The 25,209-nt window shown below is 42.9% G+C and overlaps 1 protein-coding gene across 2 annotated transcripts in view; it reads right to left on the bottom strand.

Annotated features, from left to right (window-relative positions):
- Nucleotides 1-25,209, bottom strand: part of LOC108414026 (transmembrane protein 255B) — an 84,136-nt gene that overhangs the window by 9,547 nt on the left and 49,380 nt on the right. For both annotated transcript variants that reach the window (XM_037539761.1, XM_037539760.1), the window contains exons 4-7: nt 23,209-23,298; nt 21,995-22,075; nt 21,176-21,261; nt 20,024-20,183 (exon numbers count right to left, since the gene is read on the bottom strand). In XM_037539761.1, the coding sequence (XP_037395658.1) occupies nt 20,024-20,183; nt 21,176-21,261; nt 21,995-22,075; nt 23,209-23,298 (417 nt within the window). The remainder of the gene's footprint in view (nt 1-20,023; nt 20,184-21,175; nt 21,262-21,994; nt 22,076-23,208; nt 23,299-25,209) is intronic.

The following is a 25,209-nucleotide window of genomic DNA, read 5'->3' as shown; positions in this document are numbered from 1 at the left end:
TCAATGCTGTGTAGCAAATTCATGGCATTTTTTGAAGACAAAATTAGGAAAATTCATGCTGACATAGCCCTCACAAACTCCTCTTCTGACCCTGTTCAACAAAGTCCCCCAGTCAGTTGTTGTTTTTCAACTTTTACTCCAGTGGATACCACCACAGTAGCGATGTACATTAAGTCCGCAAAACCAACCTCTTGTGTTTTGGATCCTTTGCCTACATGCCTGGTTAAAGACTGTCTGCCCTCACTCTGTCCTCTCTTCACCAGGATTATCAACAGTTCCCTTGCCTCTGGCATTGTTCCCCCCTCATTGAAATTGGCTGCCATTACCCCTATCCTTAAGAAACCTGGTTTGGCTCCTGAGGACCTCAGTAATTACCGTCCCATATCCAACCTCCCTTTTCTCTGTAAGCTGCTTGAGCATGTGGTTGCCACTCAATTAAAGGACTATTTATCATCTAATAATCTTTTTGAGCAGTTCCAGTCTGGGTTCAGGAGCAACCACAGCACTGAAACTGCTTTAGTCCTAGTGATGAATGACCTTCTATTAGCAGCTGATTCTGGACTAGTTAACATCTTGGCTCTACTCGACCTCACCGCAGCATTCGACACAGTTTGCCACTCTACATTGTTGAACCGGCTGAAACTCTGGACTGGACTATCGGATACGGTGCTATCATGGTTTGAGTCGTACCTCTCTGACCGCCAGCAGTTTGTCTCCCTCAATGGCTTCAGATCCACCTGCTCCGCTGTAACGTCTGGAGTACCTCAAGGCTCGGTTCTTGGCCCACTGCTTTTTATAATCTACCTTCTCCCCCTTGGTAATATCATTCGACAGCATGGCCTACAGGTCCATTGCTATGCTGACAACACCCATATTTATGTCTGCTCCAAGCCCTCTGATCTACAACCTCCCGAATCCTTGCTCAGCTGTCTCCACGATGTCAATTCCTGGATGGCAAAGAACTTCCTCAACCTAAACAATAGCAAGTCTGAGGCCATTCTCATTGCCTCCCCAACCACTCCTTCCATTCCATTTCCATATCCATTCCTCGGAAACTCGACCAACCATCCATCTCAATTCCTGGATTCGTCACAACCACATCAACTACTGTCTGTAATCTGGGTGTTATCTTGGACTCAGCTTTCACAATGGAAGCCCATATCAATAACATTACTAAAACTGCTTTCTTCCTTCTAAGAAACATTGCTAAACTCCACCCTTCACTCACTGACTCTGCGGCTGAAACTCTTGTTCATGCCTTTGTTACGTGTCGACTGGACTACTGCAATGCCCTGCTGGCCGGACTGCCTGCCAGTAGAATTAAGAAGCTCCAGCATGTGCAGAATTCTGCTGCCAGGGTCCTGACACGGTCTAAATCTTCTGAGCACATCACCCCAAAACTGATATCCCTTCCTCCAGTTTGACTACAAGGGTTCGGTGAACGAGCCTTCAGCATTGTTGGCCCAAGGTTATGGAACTCGCTCCCCATTTCCCTGCGTTCCTGCACATCACTCAAGACTTTTAAATCTGAACTGAAAACACACCTGTTTCGGACTGCTTTTAATAACTCCTAATTGTTTTATATTATTTTCTGCTTTATTTGACCCTTTTTCCCATTTTATTTGTACAGTGTCCTTGGGTGTTTGAAAGGCGCTTTAAATAAAATTTATTATTATTATATATATATATATATATATATATATATATATATATATATATACAGTACAGACCAAAAGGTTGGACACACCTTCTCATTCAAAGAGTTTTCTTTATTTTCATGACTATGAAAATTGTAGATTCACACATTCACACTGAAGGCATCAAATCTATGAATTAACACATGTGGAATTATATACTTAACAAAAAAGTGTGAAACAACTGAAAATATGTCTTATATTCTAGGTTCTTCAAAGTAGCAACCTTTTGCTTTGATTACTGCTCCCCATACTCTTGGCATTCTCTTGATGAGCTTCAAGAGGTAGTCACCTGAAATGGTTTTCACTTCACAGGTGTGCCCTGTCAGGTTTAATAAGTGGGATTTCTTGCCTTATAAATGGGGTTGGGACCATCAGTTGTGTTGTGCAGAAGTCAGGTGGATACACAGCTAATTCTCGTACTGAATAGACTTAGAATTTGTATTATGGCAAGAAAAAAGCAGCTAAGTAAAGAAAAACGAGTGGCCATCATTACTTTAAGAAATGAAGGTCAGTCAGTCCGAAAAATTGGGAAAACTTTGAAAGTGTCCCCAAGTTTGCAGTCGCAAAAACCATCAAGCGCTACAAAGAAACTGGCTCACATGAGGACCGCCCCAGGAAAGGAAGACCAAGAGTCACCTCTGCTGCGGAGGATAAGTTCATCCGAGTCACCAGCCTCAGAAATCGCAGGTTAGCAGCAGCTCAGATTAGAGACCAGGTCAATGCCACACAGAGTTCTAGCAGCAAACACATCTCTAGAACAACTATTAAGAGGAGACTACGTGCACCAGGCTAGGAAACCACTGCTAAGGACAGGCAACAAGCAGAAGAGACTTGTTTGGGCTAAAGAACACAAGGAATGGACATTAGACCAGTGGAAATCTGTGCTTTGGTCTGATGAGTCCTCTCTGTGTGAAATTTGGTGTGAGTGTGTGAGTGACTGTGTCTGTCTGTCTGCCCTGCGATGGACTGGCGACCTGTCCAGGGTGTATCCTGCCTTCTGCCCGATGACTGCTGGATTAGGCAGTATATATATATATATATATATATATATATAACATCTGAAAATGCAGCTCTTCAACTCGTTCCCTTTGTGGCTTTGCTGACGTCACATTACATGTTTATTCTAAAGTCATGAGGAAGTAGCTCAGACAGAAACATGTCCAATTTCCTGTAGGAATTTTCTAAATTAGCCCAAATTAAAGCACTGATTGTCCACCAAACGAGCCCTGAGAACACAACTCCAAAGAACATAATTACATGTTTAAGAGTGCAGAGTCTCCAAATCTCGACCGCACAGCTCAGATTTACATCAGTCTCACCAACGGCATTTGCCAGCACTGCGGCTCAGCCGGTTTCATTAAACGCAGGATGAGTGACTCGTCTTCTGATTTTCTTCTAAAACACATTCAGTCATCACATCCTCTACACAAATCTGAACATTCTAACTTCTACTGTGTGTATCTGGTGAGTTTAACATATTAGAAAAAATAAGACATAAACTGTGGCAGGTGCTGAAACCTGTGCATGTGATTATGAATCAATGTGTAAGATAATGAAGCCGTGGTAATGGTAGTGACACTGAGATCAATGCTGGCCGTGTGCAGCTGCTGGTGTTTGTTTTGTGCCTTAATAAGAGTGGAATCAGTGGTTTTTGTGGGTCACATTGAGCTGGAACTTTATGAGCATGTATAGTGTTCTGCCATCAAGGCACTAAAAGGAAATGAGATTTTGTAGCTATAAAAATGCAGATGTGGATGTTTCAGGGACATCAGGGGGTCGTGAGGGAAAAATGTTCTCCTGTTTGAGGAGAGAAGTTTATACAGGCAGTTACTCCTCCAGAGAGGTTTACGGTGTGTTTCTCATTGTTGTTCGGCTACATCAACACATGATCCTGAGGTCTCCATGCCTAGCACCCAGCATGGGCTAGAGGGGTATAAAGCCCCCCAGCACTGGGCTGTGGAGCAGTGGAACTGTGTTCTCTGGAGTGATGGAGCTCCATCCAGTACCTCTGGGATGAGCTGGAGTGACCCAGATCTGACCATCCAACATCAGTACCTGACCTCACTAACACTCAGTCAGATCCTCACAACAATGTTCAACATTTAGACCCCTTCCCATAAGCTTAGAGGCTGTTACTGCAGCACTGACCCACTAATAACACCTTCATTTCAGAGGAAACTCTGGTGTCTACAGACTTTTATCTCAGTATCCTCAGTAGCTCCAATTTTTTCCCCTCGTACTCTTGGTGGTCTCAAACAGCTTCATGGGGAGATACTTCACCAACAGGAGACCTTACATGATCAGACTGCACTGAGTGGCATTTAAAATGTATATAATTGCATAAAAATATATATTTTTGGAATTAAATGTGGACAGAGGCATCAGACTCAATTTGTCTTAAACATAAATATAAAGCATTTAAAGTCAACCTGAGATCTAAACTAGCCTTTTTAATCTTCTTAATTTGGGTTTCTGTTCATATTAATCATGATTATTCATAGTGTGGTGTGAAGAGGAGCTCAGGGGGTGTGGTATGGAAAACAGTGCAGCGTGATATGTTTTACATTCCTTTTCTGCTGGTGTGAATACGAAGCGGATATTATGGTCTCTACACCTACGCCACAATATCACATCATCTAAAGGTCTATATTCCTATTTTCCTGTAATCCTCGATCTAAATATAATGACCTGCCTCTCAAACATCTTCTGATCTCTGATGTCACTGTGCACCAGTGGGTGAGGCAAAATAATATCATAAAATAATATGCTGCTATGATGTAGTGGCTGAGAAATACAGCCTAGACTCTGGAGCACAGCTAGTGTCATTGGAAATGATTCCAATTTCCTGTGGGTGCAGGATAAATGAGTTTTAGTGTTTTGTGTCATGAAGAGTGCTGTGATGCAGGCATTTGAAGCTCAGCTCTGAATCCAGCTGAACTCAGACGAGTCCCACTCCTAAACTCTCATTTACACACTGACTTTGCAGTTGACATTATAGTCAACACTGTTATTATGTTTTTCCGTTGTGTATTTTTTAGTGTTAGTTCCAGTGAACTATACTATCGCTGGACAGTACCAGCTGGACCTAATCGGGTTGGATCTCAAAGTCAAACAAAAGACAAAGACAGTAAGATGACAGCAGTGATAACTCACATGGGCCTGTTCCAGTTCTGGACGATGCCATTTAGGTTTAGAACACTGGTGGCACCGTCCAGCACTTGAAAGACAACATACTGGGTGAACTGAAATGCTAAATGTGTTATGCATAGATGATATTGTGTTTTCAAACATGCAGTCATAACATCTGGAGAACCTTAACATGGTGCTGAAGAGGCTCCATGAAGCCCATCTCACATGGGTCACATGGTCGCTAGTCAAGGTCTCTCTACTGATGCACAAAAAGTTGTTGCCATTGTTTATCATCCCCAACTGAAGCTAAAAGTCTTCACAGGTTCCTTGGGATGCTCCTACACCCAAGGTTCATCCCCAAAATCAGATATTACTGCTCCTCTGAACCAGCTAAAGGAGTGACCTGGTCACCTCAAAGCCTATTCACCTCAAAGCAGTCACTGTTTACACATCAAGAGCTTTCCATGGAACTAAACATCGAGTGTAAGAGATAGAGACATGACCTGGAGAGGGTTTTGTGCTTCAACCACAGCACTTTAACATGGGCTTTATCTGCGCTGCCCTGAGGCTGCCTCAGGACTTTACTGTTCAGGTCCATTAGAAAAGAGGACACATGAGGTCATGCCAGATGTTTTGTCACACAGCCAGCAACCTGTGGCAATCATTAGTCAGGACATCAAGCCAGATATGCTCAGGTTTCCTATCCACCACACAGGACATGGCTTCAGTCCAAGAGGATCTTCTGCTGTGTGTGGGCATCAAGGAATCAGATGCTACACCAAAGGAGGGGTCAGTACGGTACGCAGAGCTCAAGAGCTGCTGGACAGGCACGTGCCATCAAAACATGGCTCCTGACCCATCTTTACTCACTTATTTATTTCCTGACCGTGTGTTTGATGGTCATTTGGGCCGAATGAAAACGAAGAAAGACTCAGATCTCGTTTACGCCTGGTCACTTCCTGTGTCCAGTATCTGGAGTGTATCCTGATAAGATTTTAGCCGCACACATTTACACTTGGTAGTCAAATGTATCTCCAGTTAGTTGGACTGAAATCCAACTGATTGCTGTGTGGGATGGAATATGCAAATCAGCTCATTACATGACAACCAATTACTGGGAGGGGTTTTGGTTGTACTGGGAGGAGTTTTGGATGTATTTGGAAGGGTTTTAGTTATACTGGGAGGAGTTTCAGTTGTACTGGGAGTGGTTTCTGTTGTACTCAGAGGAGTTTCAGTTGTACTGGGAGGGATTTCTGTTGTACTGGGAGGAAGTTTAGTTGTTCTGGGAGGCGTTTCATCTGTACTGGGAGGAGTTTCAGTTGTACTGGGAGGCGTTTTTAATGTACTGGGAGGAGTTTCAGTTGTACTGGGAGGAGCTTCGGTTTTAAAGGGAGGAGATTCATTTGTACTGGGAGGAGTTTTGGATGTACTGGTAAGGGTTTTTGTTGTACTGGGAGGAGTTTTGGATGTACTGGGAAGTGTTTTGGTTGTACTGGGAGGGGGTTCAGTTGTACTGGGAGGAGTTTTAGTTGTACTAGGAGGAGTTTCAGTTGAACTGGGAGGAGTTTTGGATGTACTGGGAAGGGTTTTTGTTGTACTGGGAGGAGTTTCAGTTGTACTGGGAGTAGTTTCAGCTGTACTGGGAGGGGTTTTGGTTGTACTTTTTCTGTTAAATCGCCTTGGCTGCGTTTACACTCACATTTTTATGTCACCTCATCCAGATATAATCCTGATACTCAAGACACATGAAGTGACTGGGTATAAATAGAGTATAGTATCCTGGTAGATAAACCACACCTGGAGTCACTGTCACATTTACAAAGATGGGAATTCTAAATAATTAATTATCACAGTAACTCAGTCAAGGAACCTGGAAAGATGTAGTGGGTGAAGTCATTTTGCCCTCTGTCAATAAGTATAAGCAAGAAGTACCATCATCATGGTAACAGTGGACTGCTATAACAGGTGTTTATTGTCCAGGATGCCAAGACTTCAAGAGTTTATCTAATTTTGAACATTTTGAAAAAAAGTTAAATCATAATATTTTACACTGCAGAAATGATGAAACCAATGAAGCTACTTGTTTTCTTGTTTTAAGTCATTTTATGGAGCAAAATGATTTCACTGTATTGGCAATAATTTGGTTTATTTCAAGCATATTTTTTAAAATCAAGCAAAAAATATCCACCAATATCGTGAGACCATTTTGCTTTACAAAGTCACTCAACAAGGAAAATGTCTAGAAATATGTAAAATATTCTTAGAAAATTCCTTTAAACATCTCATAATGAGAAGCTTTAATTTTATGTTTACATATTATTTCAAATCGTGTAATTCCAGTGTTATTATTACTGCAGATGTACAAGAGTTACTTGAGCAGATTTTCAATAAACTGCTTATTTAACCTGAGTAACTTCCTTTATTGATACGTTTGCTCACACTAAAGTGAATCACCGCTAAAGTAACAGTGCTTTTAATTCAGTAGGATTTCTCAGTGCCCACCCCTGATGAACTCCTGAGTTCTGGATGGTCCTAAACACTGCAATACTGTAGACCTCAGGAGTTTCTCCTGCTGTTCTGACTTTTAGACAGAAGATCCAAAAAATCCAAAACCTAAAATCAGCTGGTTCCGATAGAAATCCTGCTTCATGAGACCCTATATACTAATATGATGTTCATAAATGAAGGACTTTTATCTTGGCACTTGGTTTGTGGCAGGAGAAATGGGGAACAGGACATGAGGTGGGCCAGGTGGAGATGGATGAGGAGCTGATGAGGGGAATGGAGGAGACATGAAAAGCCTGAAATGAACACCAGAGTGTTTTTGGAGTTTTGGAGCTGAGTTCTATGGAGCCCCTGCAGTGGACGGAGAGCTGCTAATGGTGAGGTTGAGGGTTGGTCTTGGGGGGATCGCCATGTCCCTGTGTTTAAGACTCTGCTGTCCTGTTGCTGGACATTTCTGCTGTCCCTGATGAGCTTTAAAACTCTTTCTCTCGTCCTGTAACTCAGGGACATCCAGTCTTATCATCATTATCAACATCAAGGGTTGGTGCGGCTGCAGGTTTCATTCCAAATATGCTGGAGTTCCACCTGTTTACTCAGTCGGCCTCAGTCTTTAACAGCAACGTTCAAACTCAAAGCACTGTCCACTGCATTGTTATGGTTTCCAGGTTGAACATTTCATTTAATTGGTACTAATCGATGAGTGAGCAGCAGCTTTGAGGCCTTTTTTCTCTGGTTTGGTGGGCATGTCAGAGGCGTTACCCAATCAGCTGCAGTGTGTATATACATTTACATTTACGGCATTTGGCTTACGCTCTTATCCAGAGCGACTTGCAATTTGATCATTTTACACAGGCAGGCCAAGGCGGTGTTAGGAGTCTTGCCCAAGGACTCTTATTGGTATAGTGTAGGGTGTTTGCCCAGGTGGGGATTGAACCCCAGTCTACAGTGTAGAACGCAGAGGTGTTAACCACTACACCATCCCAACCACATATATATATATATATATAACCACATATATAAACCCCACTGTATTAAAAAAGGCAGTACAAATGCTGAAAATTCTTCTGAAAGGACACCAAGAATGTCCTTCTCAGCTGCCATAGCTACAGCACTTGCATAACACGGCAGTCATCGCACCACTGGTTCCGTTTCTGCCATGTCCTGTTGAAGCCGGGCTCTTTGCAGGTAAGATTGGACGTCTCTGCTGTAGTGAACACTAAATATTTGGATTGTTCTGAATTTGCTGGTTTCAGTGCATCATTGCATTAATTTAATAATAAACTAGTTAAATTAGTGTTCTCTCTAGAAATGTCTAGAAATTTGTAAAATATTGTTATAAAATTCCTTTAAACATCTCATAATGAGAAGTATTAGAGACGTAGACTACATTTAGGGTATTCTCACTTGCTTTACTGAATTTTTGATGAAATAATTTTCCTTTGCTTAGGAAAGCATACTGTGACACTCAGGATGTAAAACCTTTTTCACATGCATGATTATCATGTTTAGCTTTAATTTTATGTTCGAGCTTAATGTGGTTAACTGAGCCAGTCCATGTTTCATTTTGTTCAGATGAACGTTTTTTTCTTTAATTATGAGCTGAAATGCTGAAACTGATTAATTTAGAGGGTTTTGGAGGGCTAAAGCATTCCCTTCATGGTAGATATTAATATGTACAAATAAATAAAGTCAAATCTGATTTATTGAAGGTTACTTCAAGGCCAAGTCCTAAATTGTTTATACTGTATATAAATGATATTTATGTAACCCAGTCGAATTTCCCAATTATTGAATTTATTTATTTATTTTGTTCCATAGGAAATTCTAGAAAAGCTCATTTTAATTTGTGCAGTAGTTGGTATGCGCTCACACACCTTAATTCACTGATTTCTCTTGTATATATATGTTTTTGTGGTTGTACTAGGTGATTGGTTCTGTCATCTGTCAATAAAAAGTCTGATTTGTGGGCGGGACTAGGAGCCACGTGGAGAGCAGAAGAGAGAGAGAGCGAGCTAAGCGAGTTCAACCAAGCGGTAGTTTGGGTTTCAAAGTGTCCCAAAATGTGGTAGACGGACAGTTAGACCACCTCTGTGACACTTTTAAGAACATTGGCTAAGGAAACTGAGAGTGTTACTGGAAAGCCCAATGAGCTACACGGAACTGGAGCTGCTAAAGAGAGGGCTGTAAGCAACTGCCTGGACATTTTACCATTTGCACGAACCTCGCTCTCAGCCTTAACTGCTGTTGACCTGTTCCTACGCCAACCTCCTCGCACCAGAGATCCTGAACTTTCGCTAGAGGTCGTGAGTACTGTGCTTGCACCCCAGAAAGTTTTGTGTTGCTTACATTAAGTAAGTGAAGTGGTTATAAATGTTTTGAGCCTCAACGCACACAAGCTACACAAGCCTGCAAGTTTTGTTTTCGTACGTCTGAGTGAGTGTGAGTGCACGTGTGTGGGCCCACTGTTCAGATAGGTAATATTGTAATTTATGGAGTAACTAGTTATGTGTATTGGATCAGAGCTGTGAATTTGATTTTGGGTTTCATATAGTTGGTAATTAGTATTTTGGATACATATATAATATTCTACCTTTTGAGGTTTGGACAATAATATTCATTCGAAGTATATTTCATTTTCTTTAAAACTGTGAAAATTCAGCTCTTCTAATTCATACTATTCTCACAGTAAAAGTTGGCTATGACATAAAACTTATTGTTTTGGTTATCTTCTCATTTGATCTAGCTTTTGTTTTAGATACAGCTATAGCACCACTAAATACAAAATCTCCTTTTAGTATTTTTCCTACCACTTTACTACTCCATTTTATATGTTGTGGTCATATAGTTCTTCAGACTAAGGAATATTATATGAAGCACTAAAACTTTATTGGGGTGGGAGAGAAAAGGGAGACATCCGGTGGCGTTTTGAGTTGAATTTCATTAGAGTCTACTAAGTCCATTTCATTTCGTTTACATCAAACAAACTGTAACATATCCTGTTCGTCACCCCTAGTCAATTGGACCCAGGGCCCTGCCTTTATTTCACAGAGAGTTAGGCAGGGTGTTACATAAAATGGAGGCACCGCTGGGATTCTAAATTCATTTATTGATACAAACGGTCTTAGTAGCTCTGTATACAGGTTGTGATTATTTTGGGCATACACCTATAGAACCCCTGATACATTCAGTTTAGTTTAAAGTCTTTCATTGAACATGGCCGCTGAATTACAAAACTGGTGCAGAGGAGAAGGACTAGACATAGCCCATGCACTTATGCTGATTGGGGTACCAGAAGATGTTCCGGTAGCTGAAATTGAAGAAAGTTTACATACTGTCAAAGCACTAGGGCGTCTGATCCTCAAAAAGATTCACTTAATGTGCTATGTGAGTGCAGAGAAAATGTGAACTCTGCTCATGTTCCTCCTGAAGTCATGCCTTTAACTGGGGCTAATAGGTGGGGAATTGTGACTGTAGGAAGCCAGACAGAGAGACCTGAAGTTTTTACTGAAAAATTGTCAAACTGGCTCAGAGATGAGGGAAAAACCACGGATGATGTCTTCTCATCTTTGTGTGGGCTTAGTGTACCACAAGGTAGCCCCGAAGCGATAATTAGAGCAGTTGGTGACCTGTTGGAAAAAACAGTAACACCTACCAATGATAACAATGCATATAGACGTCTCAGAATTTTCTCTGGAGTCAGCCCAACACCAACTGGGGAAGAGAGTCTAGAAAATTGGGTGGAGCAAGCTAAACTCATGGCAGAAGAATGTGAGTGCACAAACAAAGAAAAGAAAAAGAGAATAATTGAAAGTCTCAACGGTCCTGCTCTAGAAATCTTCCAAGCTGTACGAATGGATAATCCAGATGCTAGCGCTGTGGAGTATATTGAGGCCCTAGAAGGTGCCTTTGGAACTTCTGAATCGGGAGAAGACCTTTACTTTGCCTTTCGGCTACTACGACAGCAACCCCAAGAGCAGCTGTCTGAGTTTTTGAGATGATTAGAACAATCTTTGAAGAAAGTAGTGCAGAAAGGAGGTATCACAGCTAGACTTGTAGATCATACTAGACTAGAACAACTCATTAGAGGTTCCTCAGAGTATGACTATATGTTGCTAAATCTTAGATTACGAGAGAGAAAAGCTGATCCCCCGTCATTCCTTGCTCTTCTTAACAAAATCCGTGAAGAAGAAGAGTTTGAAGCTGCCAGGCAAAAACTCTGCTTACCTGTGCGACGACCTTATGTCCGTACAGTCACTGCCAACCAAGATGGGAAAACTGAAAAATCTGAATTGAATGATCTGAAAGCTGAGATCAAAGAACTGAAATCCAAATTAGTAGGGATTATGGCTAAACCAGCAGCGTTGACCCAAGCTGGTAACACCAGTGTCAGCAAAGGTAACATAGCTAAGGTAGAAAACGATGAAGCTCAGTCCCTAAAATGACAAGTGACTGAATTGCAGTCTCAATTAAAGGTAATGGCCATGAAGCATCACAACGATTCCAAGACGGACCTCAAGTGGCAGCAAAAGCATACTAGAGAGACTGTGAACACCATGCCAAGATCGGGTAGACACTTGAATGTGGAACCCCTTGAATGTGGAAGACTACTATTGTTATTGCTGTGGGGAAGATGGTCACACGGCTAAAGGCTGCAGAGTTCCTGAAAATCACCCCAAGGTAATACAGAGATTGTTGCGCACTGTCCGCTATCTAAAAGAGAAAGGGAAAGAAACATCAAAAGACCTGTCGGAGAATAATTGCTTTGCCAAGAAAAGTACAGTAGAAACTATTAAAGTAGGTCTACCTGAGGGACTAGTGGGTCCCTCCTCCATTACTGAAGTCAAAATTGATGGTCACCTTTGTAAAGCATTGCTGGATAGTGGATCAGAGGTGATGATAATTTTTGAGAAATGGTACTCTAAACAGTCATGGGCTGGAGGTTAGGGATTCAGCCTCATGACCGGAGGATCGCCGGTTTGATCCCCAGAGCCGACAGCACATGACTGAGGTGTCCTTGAGCAAGACACCTAACCCCCAACTGCTCCCCGGGTGCTGCGGATTGGGCTGCCCACTGCTCCAGGCAAGTGTGCTCACTGCCCCCTAGTGTGTGTGTGCTCACTAGCATGAATGTGGTGTTTCACTTCATGGATGGGTTAAATGCGGAGGTGAAATTTCCCCATTGTGGGACTAATAAGGGTCACTTAATCTTAAACTTAAACAGCTCTCCCACATTCCTGTCCAACCAATCTCTGGTTTAGCTATATGGGGATTAAGCGAGGCCAGTTACCCGTATAAAGGTTATGTGGTAGTGGATTTCCAGTTCCCCCAAGAATTATCAGGCATTCAAGACCCCATATCTGTTCTTGCTCTGATCTGCCCAGAGCCAAAGAGCCCTGATAATGTCCCTGTAAATATTGGAACCAATGCTTATCTCTTCCAACACATAGCTGCCCTCTCTCATCCGGGTAAAAAGACACTTTCCGCTCACTCCAAGAGAATATATGCACCGTGGCAACAAGTACTCAGGGGGAAAACAAAACGGGACACCCCAACAGACGAAGTACTTGGTGAAGTGAAATGGATGGGACCTGGTTCACTTACTTCAGATCCTAAACATGAATGTCTTACTGCATGCAAAATTGAGAAACTGTCACCAATGCGGAAGGACATTCTGCTAGTTGAGGCACCAGAGACCCACTCACTCCCAGCAGGTGTGTTAGTGTGTGTTAGGTAAATTAGATGCCGATAATTTTACTGTGCTGCTACAAAATGAATCATGTAAGAGTGCTACCATACCAGCTCGTACAGTGATTGCTCATTTGTATGCAACCGACACTGTGGTGGTACCTCAGAGAAGTGACCAGTGTGCACAAGCTCTTTCTCCTGAGTTATTTGACTTTGGAGATTCTCCTGTCCCTGAAATCTGGAAAGAGAGACTTAGAAATAAACTGACAGAAAAGAGAAATGTCTTTTCGCTCCATGAATGGGATGTAGGATTGGCTCAGGGTGTTGAGCCTCATATACGGCTAAACGATTCTCTACCTTTTTGAGAAAGGTCTCGTCATATAGCACCTGCGGACGTTGATGATGTGCGTCAACACATCCAAGAACTTCTCGCAGAGAAGGAATCTCGCAGCCCATATGCATTCCCCATAGTTATTGCACGTGAAAAAGATGGACGTGTAAGGATGTGCATTGACTATCGTACATTAAATTCTCGCACCATACCTGACCAATATACGATGCCTCGAATTGATGATGCTCTTGACTGCTTGTCTGGTAGTAAATGGTTTTCTGTCTTGAACCTTCGCAGTGGCTATTACCAGATTGCCATGGCAGCTGAAGATCATAAAAAGACAGCCTTTATTAGTCCACTAGGATTCTATGAATTTCAAAGGATGCCACAGGGGATCACGGGGGCACCGGCGACCTTTCAAAGAATCATGGAAAAGGCAGTCGGAGACATGCATTTGCTTCAGGTTATTGTTAATCTTGACGATATTATTGTCTTTGGAAAAACACTTGAGGAACACGAAGAGCATCTCCTGAAGGTACTGGATAGGCTAGAGGAAGTAGGTGTAAAGGTTTCCATCAATAAATGCCAATTCAGTCAGCCACAAGTTAAATATGTTGGTCACATCATTTCTGCAGCCGGCATTGCTACTGACCTGGAAAAGGTGGCAGTTGTAAAAAACTGGCCACAGCCCACTGACATTAAGGCATTGAGGTCTTTTCTTGGGTTCTGTGGGTACTACCGCAGGTTTATAGAAAAGTATTCTGCAATCGTTAGGCCTTTGACTGAGCTCATGAAAGGCTACCCACCCGGCAAATGTGGCAAGTAACATTCAAAGGACCAGGGGAAGATGTATTTTAAAGAGTCTGACCCCTTTGGAGACAGATGGAATAATGCCTATTCAGAAGCCTTTCATAAAATCATTTACTGTCTCACCCATGCACCAGTATTTGCTGATCCAACCAAGTCATATATCTTGCACGTGGATGCTAGTATGAGTGGTTTGGGAGCTGTTCTAAATCAGGAGCATCCTGAAGGACTGAAGCCGATAGCTTTTGCTAGTCGTAAACTTAGTTTGGCTGAACAGCATTATCCTATTCATCAGTTGAAATTTCTAGCTCACTAAAAGACTGTCTGAAAAAGAAGTTCAGCAGCTTCTCTTGCCTGAAGTGTACCGAGTGATGGTGTTGAAGTCCCTACATGATGAAGCTGGACACCTAGGTGTCGAAAGACTTGCTGAACTAGTGAAGGAAAGGTTCTACTGGCCAAGGATGAATGCCCATATAGAGCAGTATGTAAAAACTTGTGGATGGTGTGTTGCTAGGAAAACCCCTCCTCAACGTGCAGCACCTTTAAAGCAAATCACCAGCTGTGGCCCACTAGACCTGGTTTGTATTGACTTTTTGACTGTGGAGCCTGATAGCAAAGGCATGTCAAACATCCTTATTGTAACGGATCATTTCACAAGGTATTCACAGGCTTAAAAGCCACCACGGTAGCTAAAGTCCTGTGTGAAAAGTTCTTTGTTCATTATGGATTACCAGCACGGATGCCTCTGATGCCGCTAACAAAAGTCATCAGTGAAACAAAAATCACTATGATCAGAGGGTACGAAACCAGCCTCTGGGTGAAAAGGTGATCGAGTTCTTATACGTAATGTCGGCCTTACTGGCAAGCACAAAATTGAGGACAGGTGGAAATCTGTACCTTATTTTGTTGTTGGGCAGCTACCTAACCTTCCTGTTTACCGGGTGAGGCCGGAGAATGGCAGTGGTGTAGTGAACACCCTTCATCGTGATCATCTGTTGCCAATAGGGTATTTGGTGCGGATGCCTAGAACTGAAGCAATGGAAGATCACCCCCGAAATCCTATCATGCGGGCTAAAAATGTCCACAAACCGGAAAAGACAGGACATCATAACTTGACCTTGGAGGACGAGGGTACTGACAGCAACCAAGACCACAATGGGTTAGAGTTTCATGAAAGTACCCCCTCAGGTTATCAAGATATCTTTGATGAAATTCAAAGCCAATGCTGAACTATTACAGATAGCCCCAAGACTCAACTGCCTCATGAGGAAACCATTGAATCCAATGGTGAAGGTCACCAGAGCCAAGGCAGCAATAATGATGGATGTGATAGAGTATTCCCCTCGATAGCCGTGGAACCCGTGAATTCCCAACATCCAAACCTGGATGATGTGGTGGACATAGTACTGGAAGAGGGAGACGTCCCTACCTCCAGCAGTTTGGCAAGGGATGACGGGACTGAACAGGTCCGTGTTTCCAAGCGGGAGCCTAAGCCAATCATTCGTCTGACATATGATAAACCTGGAAAATCCTCAAACCAGATGTTGACAATTATACAGAGAGGAAGGGTTATTCAAATTAGCCAAAACATTAATCTACTAGATACTGATAAATAATTACTTATGTCAATTTTTAGTCATCTAAATACTGCCCTTAGAGATAAGACATAAAGGGCTGTCTGATGAGGGCAGGATGTAACCCAGTAAAATTTCCCAATTATTGAATTTATTTGTTTATTTTGTTCCATAGGAAATTCTAGAAAAGCTCATTTTAATTTGTGCAGTAGTTTGTATGCGCTCACACACCTTAATTCACTGATTTCTCTTGAGATGTGTATATATATATATATATATGTTTTTGTGGTTGTGCTAGGTGATTGGTTCTATCATCTGTCAATAAAAAGTCTGATTTGTGGGCGGGACTAGGAGCCGCGTGGCGAGCGGAAGAGAGAGAGAGCAAGCTAAGCGAGTTCAACCAAGCAGTAACGCAGCTAGTTCGGGTTTCAAAGGTGTCCCAAAATGTGGTAGATGGACAGTTAGACCACCTCAGTGACACTTTTAAGAACATTGGCTAAGGACACAGAGAGTATTACTGTAAAGCCCAATGAGCTACACGGAACTGGAGCCGCTAAAGAGAGGGCTGTAAGCAACTTCCTGGACATTTCACCATTTGCACGAACCTCACTCTCAGCCGTAACTGCTGTCAACCTGTTCCTACGCCCACCTGCTTGCACCAGAGATCCTGAACTTTCGCTAGAGGTCGTGAGTACTGTGCTTGCACCCCAGAAAGTTTTGTGTTGCTTACATTAAGTAAGTGAAGTGGTTATAAATGTTTTGAGCCTCAACGCACACGAGCTACGATCCAGGCCTGCAATGTTTTGTTTTCGTACATGTCTGAGTGAGTGTGAGTGCGCGTGTGTGGGCCCACTGTTCAGATAGGTAATATTGTCATTTATGGAGTAACTAGTTATGTGTATTGGATCAGAGCTGTGAATTTGATTTTGGGTTTCAGATAGTTGGTAATTAGTACCTTGGATACATATATAACAGGTTTGGACAATAATATTCATCCGAAGTATATTTCATTTTCTTTAAAACTGTGAAAATTCAGCTCTTCTAATTCATACTATTCTCACAGTAAAAGTTGGCTACGACATAAAACTTATTGTTTTGGTTGTCTGTGTTCTCATTTGATCTAGCTTTTGTTTTAGATACAGCTATAGCACTACTAAATACAAAATTTTAAGTTTTTTTTTTTTTTTAGTATTTTTCCTACCACTTTTTACTACTCCATTTTATATGTTGTGGTCATAGTTCTTCAGACTAAGGAATATTATATGAAGCACTAAAATTGGGGTGGGAGAGAAAAGGCAGACATCCGGTGGCGTTTTGAGTTGAATTTCATTAGAGCCTACTAAGTCCATTTCATTTCGTTTACATCAAACAAATTGTAACATATCTTGTTCGTCACCCCTAGTCAATGGGACCCAGGGCCCTGCCTTTATTTCACAGAGAGTTAGGCAGGGTGTTACATTTATAAAAGCACGAGAGGCTTCATGTCGTGCCTAAGAGTGTCACAGAAAAACTCAGCCCAGCTTTTCTCCGCTCATATTTTCAGCTCAAGCTCAGTCCGTCTGAGCAGAGGCAGTGAACTGATGCTGAGTGTGAGGATTTCAGTCAGCTCATATGAGCAGATTACAGAGCCCTGCTGATGACCTCCTGTATGAATAAAAATAAGGTGTGGGAACGAGATTCTAATGTGTGGCCATGACTTAATGATCTTCTTCCCACACCTTACTAAGTCGTGGCTACGCCTTATTTTTATTTATACAGGATGACACCAGCGGGGCTCCGTAGCAGAGTGTAAAAATGATCCTCAACCTGCCATTTTGCTGCAACGTGGTGCTATGGGATGGCCTGTTTAATATTCGCAGCATCATAACGAACATCAAATAAAGTACCATCTGTACCTTCAGACCTCAGAATGCTGTAAAACAACTCCTTTGTCCCCTACAGATCCTTTTAACCGACGGATCTTTCAGCAGAAAACACAGTGAAACCTGCTGAAACTCAAACTACACTGCCATTCATTACACACCAGTCACAGCCTGAGCTTCAAAACCTGGATTAGCAGAGCAAGCCGATAAATCCAGCTCACCGCGGCGGGGATGGAGGTGAGTGGAGCTGGATTGCTGATCCCGGCGCTCCATGACAGAACTCTGGTCTTACTAGAGGAAAGTTTAGAAGAAGAATTAAAATATCAATAACATATGCCTCAGATAATCTAATAACTTTAATCTGAAGCAGATGATGAGGAGGGGGCAGTTTTATAAGAGGGAAGAGCCTTTTCTTTTCATTCAAACAAAAAGCTCAGAGACATTCCCTGCACGTGCTACAGTTTGATCTATAGCTCATAGCTGAACTGTCCGTCGGTCTCGGTCAGACCGAGTTAGAGTCGTCCAGCGTGAGGAGTTCAGACTGAACGAACAGCACAGCCTGCAAGTTCTGATTGCCTGGAAAGTTTCTACATAAAAAAATCCCATAAAAGTAAATTATGAAAGGTTTTTAATGCAAATGATCATGTTTTCTTTGTTGGCTGTTTTGGTCTCATGTCTTAAAATCAGCGCAAGCAATTAAAAGTCCTGCTGCACACACAGACCACACGGACCACTCTGACCACTCAGACCACACAGCGTCCAAATGCCACAGACGCCTGAAATGAAATTTTGGAAATCTGAACTTAAACTATAATGAATGGAATGTATCACAACTGAGATCCAAACAACGAAGCAGAAACGTTTAGAAACCCAGGACACTTTACACGACTGTCCTCGAGAATTTACTCCCTAATTCAATGGCGTAATGTTTGTCTTATTTGTTTTATATTGTGCATTTTATCTGATTGGTTTATATTCCAAATAACGTACTGCTCACTGTCCTCCAATAACGCATGGCCACCACTTAGTAAGGTTTTGGAACACGAAAATGAAATTGTGGCCATGACTTAGGCATGGAAATGAGATAATTAAGTCTTGATCACAGCTCAGTAAGGCTTATCTCATTCCCACACCTTTTTAAGTCATGGCCACGGCTTAATTATCTCGTTCCCACGCCTTACTAAGCCATGGCCATGCATTAAGATCTCGTTCCCACAAATTCAATACAGAATTTACAATATTTCTTCTACATCTTAATTGTTGTAACTTTCAAACTTTGTTGGTATAAAAAATGTTTGAATACCGTCACAGACTTTGTGTGATATTGAGCTCCTGTAATGAGACCTGACTGACGCTGCTGGATCAACTCTTAAATAACAACAATCTAACGAACCAAAAACCACCAATTTGATCAATTAAACACACAAACAGGGATCTACTTCATTCGTTAGTGGCCTTTTACTGGTCCTCTGATGGAGCAGATCAATACTAAGCATTGCCATGGTGATGTGATTGTTTTATCACTAGAGTTTAATCAGTTAAAGGAGACGAACATGAGAAACGGGCTGAACTTAATATGATGTGGATAACAAGGTCAATATCAGGTTATTTAGAACAGAAGAAAACATGATCCTCTGTGTTGAAAGCAGTTTTGTAAACTGAGCGTCTCCAGAGGTTCGACAGGAACCTTCCAGATCCTCCTCCATCCCTCCATCTCTGCTCTGTGGAGAGAGGAGTGAGGAGGCTGGAAGGTGTTTTTGGCTGGACACTGTGCTGAGCAGCTCTCATGGCTGAGTATGAAACAGGAGACGGTTCTGTCTCTCTGCAGGGGAACTGTTCTCAATCTGACGTCTGTACTCTCAGCTGCATCCAGTCTGAACAGACAGTACAGCGCTGACCAGCTCCCGGGTTCCAGCAGGAGATCAATCTGTAGTGCTGAATGTTTACCCTTTGTCCTGACGTGGTCAGTACGGAGCTTATCTGCCTCCTGAGTTTTGACTCGGCTGACGTCATGAAGATTAAAATGTTAGGTTTTACACTGTTTTATGGAGTAAGATCAGCAGTGAACTCCTAGGCCACATTAACCCAACAGATTCTGTACAGAAGCACAGTTAACAGTACAGTCTGCCTATTTGTTCCCGCCTAATGTTTACAGTACTGCAATATTTTACTTATTTGATTGTTTTTATAAACTATTATGCAGTTTGGACAGAGATCTGTGTCTTAGAGCAACAGTAGCTGCATAAGAACTAATACATAGTTGTTACTACTTATGTGTTCTACGGTTTCTTGTTATGCTGCATGAATAACCAGCTCTAAATGTAGGTATTGTGATTATAAACAGAGTCTGTTCTATGGTTTCTCGTTAGGCTGAATGTATAACTGACTCTTAATGTAAGTATTGTGGTATAAACTGAGTTCTGAGGTTCTCACCATGTCTTTGATGCTGCCCAGTACAGCAGTGGTCAGTATTGCGAGGATGAAGGCCAGCAGGTTTAGGAGAGTCAGGATCCAGATCAGAACGTACAGACTCAGGATGTCCTCACAGCTCTGCACCCCCACAAACTCATAGTAATTATTCAGGTATCCCCCACTGCAACATGGTAAACAATAATAATTAAATGATTGAATCATGATTGAATGAATTAAATAATGAATCAGAACAGAACAAGCTGTGACATCAGAGTGTTTTGGTTGTTTGATACTCGCTTTATTAGGCCTGCTCACTATGAAATATTAATCATTATCACAATATTAGCCTTTTACAGATGGCTGAGTGAAGATGATGAGCACCTAAATCAATTTTGATGAATTTTGTGTTTTTCATCAATACAATGCATTTATGGCATCTCAGATATTTTTGAAAATATTGAGTTTTTACTTTTTTCCTAATCATTGCTTTTTACATATCTTTCTGATTTATTTTACAGTGAAGGTGAAAGGTATAGATTTAATACGTTTTATTTAAAAAATAGAAAAGCACAGTTTTTGTCTGTGGGTGGAGCCTTATTTTAGTCACGCCCCTGCATTTCAGAGCAGGACATGAGGCTGTATCCCTGCCCCTTGTGGGCACATGGTGAGCAGTTAGATCCCATTGTTTTGAAGTAGATGTGTCCCAAAGTCTGAAAGTCAGTGAGGAACATTAAAAATTGCCATATTTTTGGCAGTTCAGCACTTTTTAGTGTTTTAACTTAAAATATGATTATTTTCTATGTGAACAGCTGTTCAAAGCTGTATGCTGATCATGACCTGCTGAGATTCTGAGCTCAAAATGAAAAAATTTTCACCAACAGTCACGTCTGACACAGTCACTCCTGATACATGATACATGTGGTAGAGTTTGCTAGAGTCATGATTGGTTTAGTATGTTCAGTTGTCAGTTTTAATAAAATAAACATAAGGTTTATTAGAGTCATCAGAGCAAAAGGAAGTCTAAGATCAGTTAAAATGAGGCTCTGATTATGAGTCAGTTCACTAGGGTGGTCCAGTTGATCCTGGAGTGATCCAGCAATTTTTGATATAGTGATCAGGTCTGTTTGCAGTGTTATTGCAGTAGTCATGCAATGCTGCATCAGTGTGACTCACTTTGCGCAGTCATACAGGTCACAGCAGTAGCAGGTTCCACTGCGAACCTTCAGGCTGCAGGACTCGGTCAGGCCCTGACACGGAACCTACAACAGCACATAGACACAGATACATTCATTAATGATACGTTATTAACAAACACAGACGCCGCCCGGTCATGATCACTGGCTTAAAAAGCCTGTCCTTCCTTTATTTATTTTGATACTCAGAAGTTTAGGTTTAATAACAACAACAAAATAACTAATTCTCACAAGGTAATTTTTACATGCTCCCCAACATGGAAACAAAGTGACCACGTATGAGTTGATGCTTAATCTTTGTGACAACAAATTCAAGCATAAAGAAAGAAAGTTATAAATGACAAATCCCAGAGCAGAAAGAATCCAGTCCCTCCACGTTTGGATAAATATAGAAAGCCTTTATTAACACTTTATTATTCAGGCTGTCATCAGGACACACAAAGGAAAACTGGGGCTTGGATTTGTAATTGGGTGCAGTAAAAGTTATAGTTGTCATTGTCATTGTAAATTTGTCGATGAAACTGTAATTAATATAGTCCTGATTGTTTGAGACCTGAGACTGACTGTGTTCTGACTCTGTTGTGTCCTCAACAGCCTCATTACTCCACATAACCTTGTGATGAGGTTTAATGGAAAGGCGGCTCTACAGATTCAGGAAGTGTTTGAGCTAGAATTCTGAGCTGGATCATCGCGATCACATTAACAGAAACACTGAGAAACGTCTAATTGATGTGTTGGCATGTCCGTCGACCCCAGATTGTTAAAAAAAGCAGAACGTGTCCATTAAAAGGCGATTTACCGAGGCGTAGTAGTTCTCGTACATGTAGCTGTTCCCGCTGGTGTAGAACTGACATCTCCCAGCCTTCATTGGACGCATGTCCTACAGAGAGGAGAGAGGGAGACAGACGGGGTCACAAACAGCCCAAAACAAACCTCAGAGCAGCTTAAACTCAGGAGCTTCGCCAGATTAAATCATCAGAGTTGTCCCACAGATTTACGGTTCAGACTTTTATGTGAATCATCTTCTCCTCACAGACTCTGCAGCCCTGCTGCTGTGCAAATATAAAAATCCCCCAGAGAAAAGACACCCAGTTGTGAACCACAGCGAAGTGACCACACAGTTCAGAAGGTTAACTTCTGATTAGCCATTTCAGTGGGGAGTGTCCCACGCCTGCACATCGGTCAGCCACTGCTGTGGAGCGTTAATATGGCTTCTGATTTTTCAGCAGATCCACCGTGTGTGCATGTTTGGAGCACCGAGGATAACCCCTCTGCAGTACCTTCTCAGAGCCTCTTCAGTGTGGTCACCAACCCTGAGATCTGCCTTCCTGAAGAGTTTCCTGCCCATCCTGGTCCAACACATTCAGATCATAAGTCCATAGAATTGGCTGGATCAAGTATGATTTGGACTGGAGCCGAGTTCTGCAGGAAGGACCGAGGCTGCTGACCCACTGCTCTGCGCAGACTCTATACAACCTCCACAGATCTTTAGAGAACCTCAAAAACCTCTATAGAACGTCTACAGAATCTCAAAAAATCCTCTACAGAAACTCTATTGGACTTTTACAGGAACTCTACAAAAAAACTGTATGGATTACATCAGAACCTGTACAGAAATGCTACAGAACCTCAGTAAAACCTTAAATAAAACTCCACTGAAGCTCTATAGAAATTGACCAGAACCCTTATTCAACTCAGTGGAACTCAATAGGAGCTGGATAAACAAAACACTACAAGAACTCAATGAAACATCTAGAGAAATTTTGCAAAACCTTAACAGAAACACTAAAAAACACTTACAGAAATTCTACAAAATCAAGAACTCAACAGCCACTCCAAAATGTAGAGGAGGAGTGATTTGATCTGGAATGTTTGCCATTATCAGATGTTTATGCTGTTTAACAGTTTAGTTTTATAGCCAGATTAATAAATGCCAGGGCACAAGATTAATATAACCTGGGATTATTTCTTCTAAGTGATGAGTCTGATGTGAAGTGTGTGTGTTGATCTCACAATGTTTAACAGGATGAAGACTCCGTCCACCACCAGACACAGGAAGCTGGTCAGGCTCCCCACACTCAGGAACACTATAGCTGCGATCAACTGAGGAAGAGAGATACAGAGAGGGAGATATACAGAGACAGATATACAGAGAGAGATAAGAAATAAATACAAAAAAGTACAATCCATTCTGTGTTAAATAAAATCTGGTGCAAAGCAAAGTTCATCATCTAAAACTGAGCACATTGCCCCCCTGCAAGACCACACCACCTTAAACGTCTCTAGGTCAGACATACACTTATAGTACTTAAAATCAATACAGACAGACAGACAGACAGACACACACAGAGAGAAAGAGAAGGAGATGCAAAGAGAGAAAGAGAGAGCTACAGAGACGGACACAGAGAGAGAGCTACAGAGACACAGACACAGAGAGACAGACAGACAGAGAGGGAGGGGGAGGGAGACAGAGGAAGAGACAGAGGAAGAGAAAGACAGAAAGTAAGGGGAGGGAGAGAGAGAGAAAGAGACAGAGGGAGGGAGACGGAGACGGAGGGGGAGGGAGAGAGAGGAAGAGACAGAGGCCGAGGGATAGAGAGGGGGAGAGACACAGAGACAGACACAGAGGGGGGGAGGGAGAGAGAGAAAGAGACAGAGAGAGGGAGGGAGAGAGAGAGGGAGGGGGAGGGGGAGGGAGACAGAGGAAGAGAGGAGAGAGAGACAAAGGCTGAGTGGGGGAGAGAGACAGAGACAGAAAGTGAGGTGGTGAGGGAGGGAGAGAGAGAGAGACAGAGAGACAGGGACAGAGAGAGGGGGAGACAGGGACAGATACAGAGGGAGGGAGACAGAGAGGCAGATAGAGAGGGAGGGGGAGGGAGACAGCAAGAGACAAAGGAAGAGAGAGACAGAGGGAGGGAAACATAAAGAGAGATACAGAGAGATAGAGAGGGGGAGAGACACGGAGACAGAGAGGGAGGGGGAGGGAGAGAGAGGACGAGACAGAGGCTGAGAGATACAGAGGGGGAAAGACACAGAGACAGACAGAGAGGGGGGGAGACAGAGAGAGGGAGACAGATAGAGAGAGGGAGACAGAGAGAGGGAGACAGGCAGAGATGGAGAGGGGGAAACGGAGGAATAGAGAGGGAGTTGAGGGAGACAGAGGAAGAGACAGAGGAAGAGACAGACAGAGAGAGAGGGGGAGAGAGAGAGAGACAGAGGCCGAGAGAGAGGAAGGGAGAGAGAGACAGAGGGAGAGAGACTCAGAGACAGACAGAGAGGGGGAGGGAGAGAGAGAGAGAGAAAGAAAAAGAGGGAGAGAGAGAGGGAGGGAAATGGAGACAGAGAGACAGGGAGGGAGACAGAGAGGGAGAGAGGGAAAGGGAGACAGAGAGAGGGAGGGAGACAGGGAGGGAGACGGCAAGGGATAGAGAGGGAGAGGGAGACAGAGAGAGGGAGCGACAGAGGGAGACAGGGAGGGACAGAGAGAGACAGGGAGACAGAGTGAGGGAATGACAGAGGGACAGGGCAACAGAGACAGGGAGCGACAGAGGGAGAGAGAGACAGGGAGGGAGACAGGGAGGGATAGAGAGGGAGAGGAAGACAGAGGGAGCGACAGAGGGAGAGGGAGGGAGACAGGGAGGGATAGAGAGGGAGACAGAGAGAGGGAGCGACAGAGCGAGACAGAGAGAGGGAGTGACAGATTGAGACGGAGAGGGAGACAGAGAAAAGGAGTGACAGAGAGAGACAGGGAGGGAGACAGAGAGGGAGCGGGAGACAGAGAGAGGGAGCAACAGAGGGACACAGGCAGGGAAAGAGAGAGAGAGGGAGACAGAGTGAAGGAGCGTCAGAGGGAGAGGGAAACCGAGAGAGGAAGCAACAGAGGGAGACAGGGAGGGATAGAGAGGGAGAGGGAGGGAGAGTGAGGGAGTGACAGAGGGAGAGGGAGACAGAGAGGGAGCAACAAAGACAGGGAGGGAGACAGGGAGGGATAGAGAGGGAGAGGGAGACAGAGAG

The sequence above is a fragment of the Pygocentrus nattereri genome, chromosome 7, assembly GCF_015220715.1.
Source record: "Pygocentrus nattereri isolate fPygNat1 chromosome 7, fPygNat1.pri, whole genome shotgun sequence".
Classification (NCBI taxonomy): domain Eukaryota; kingdom Metazoa; phylum Chordata; class Actinopteri; order Characiformes; family Serrasalmidae; genus Pygocentrus; species Pygocentrus nattereri.
This window is presented reverse-complemented; position numbering and strand designations above follow the sequence as displayed.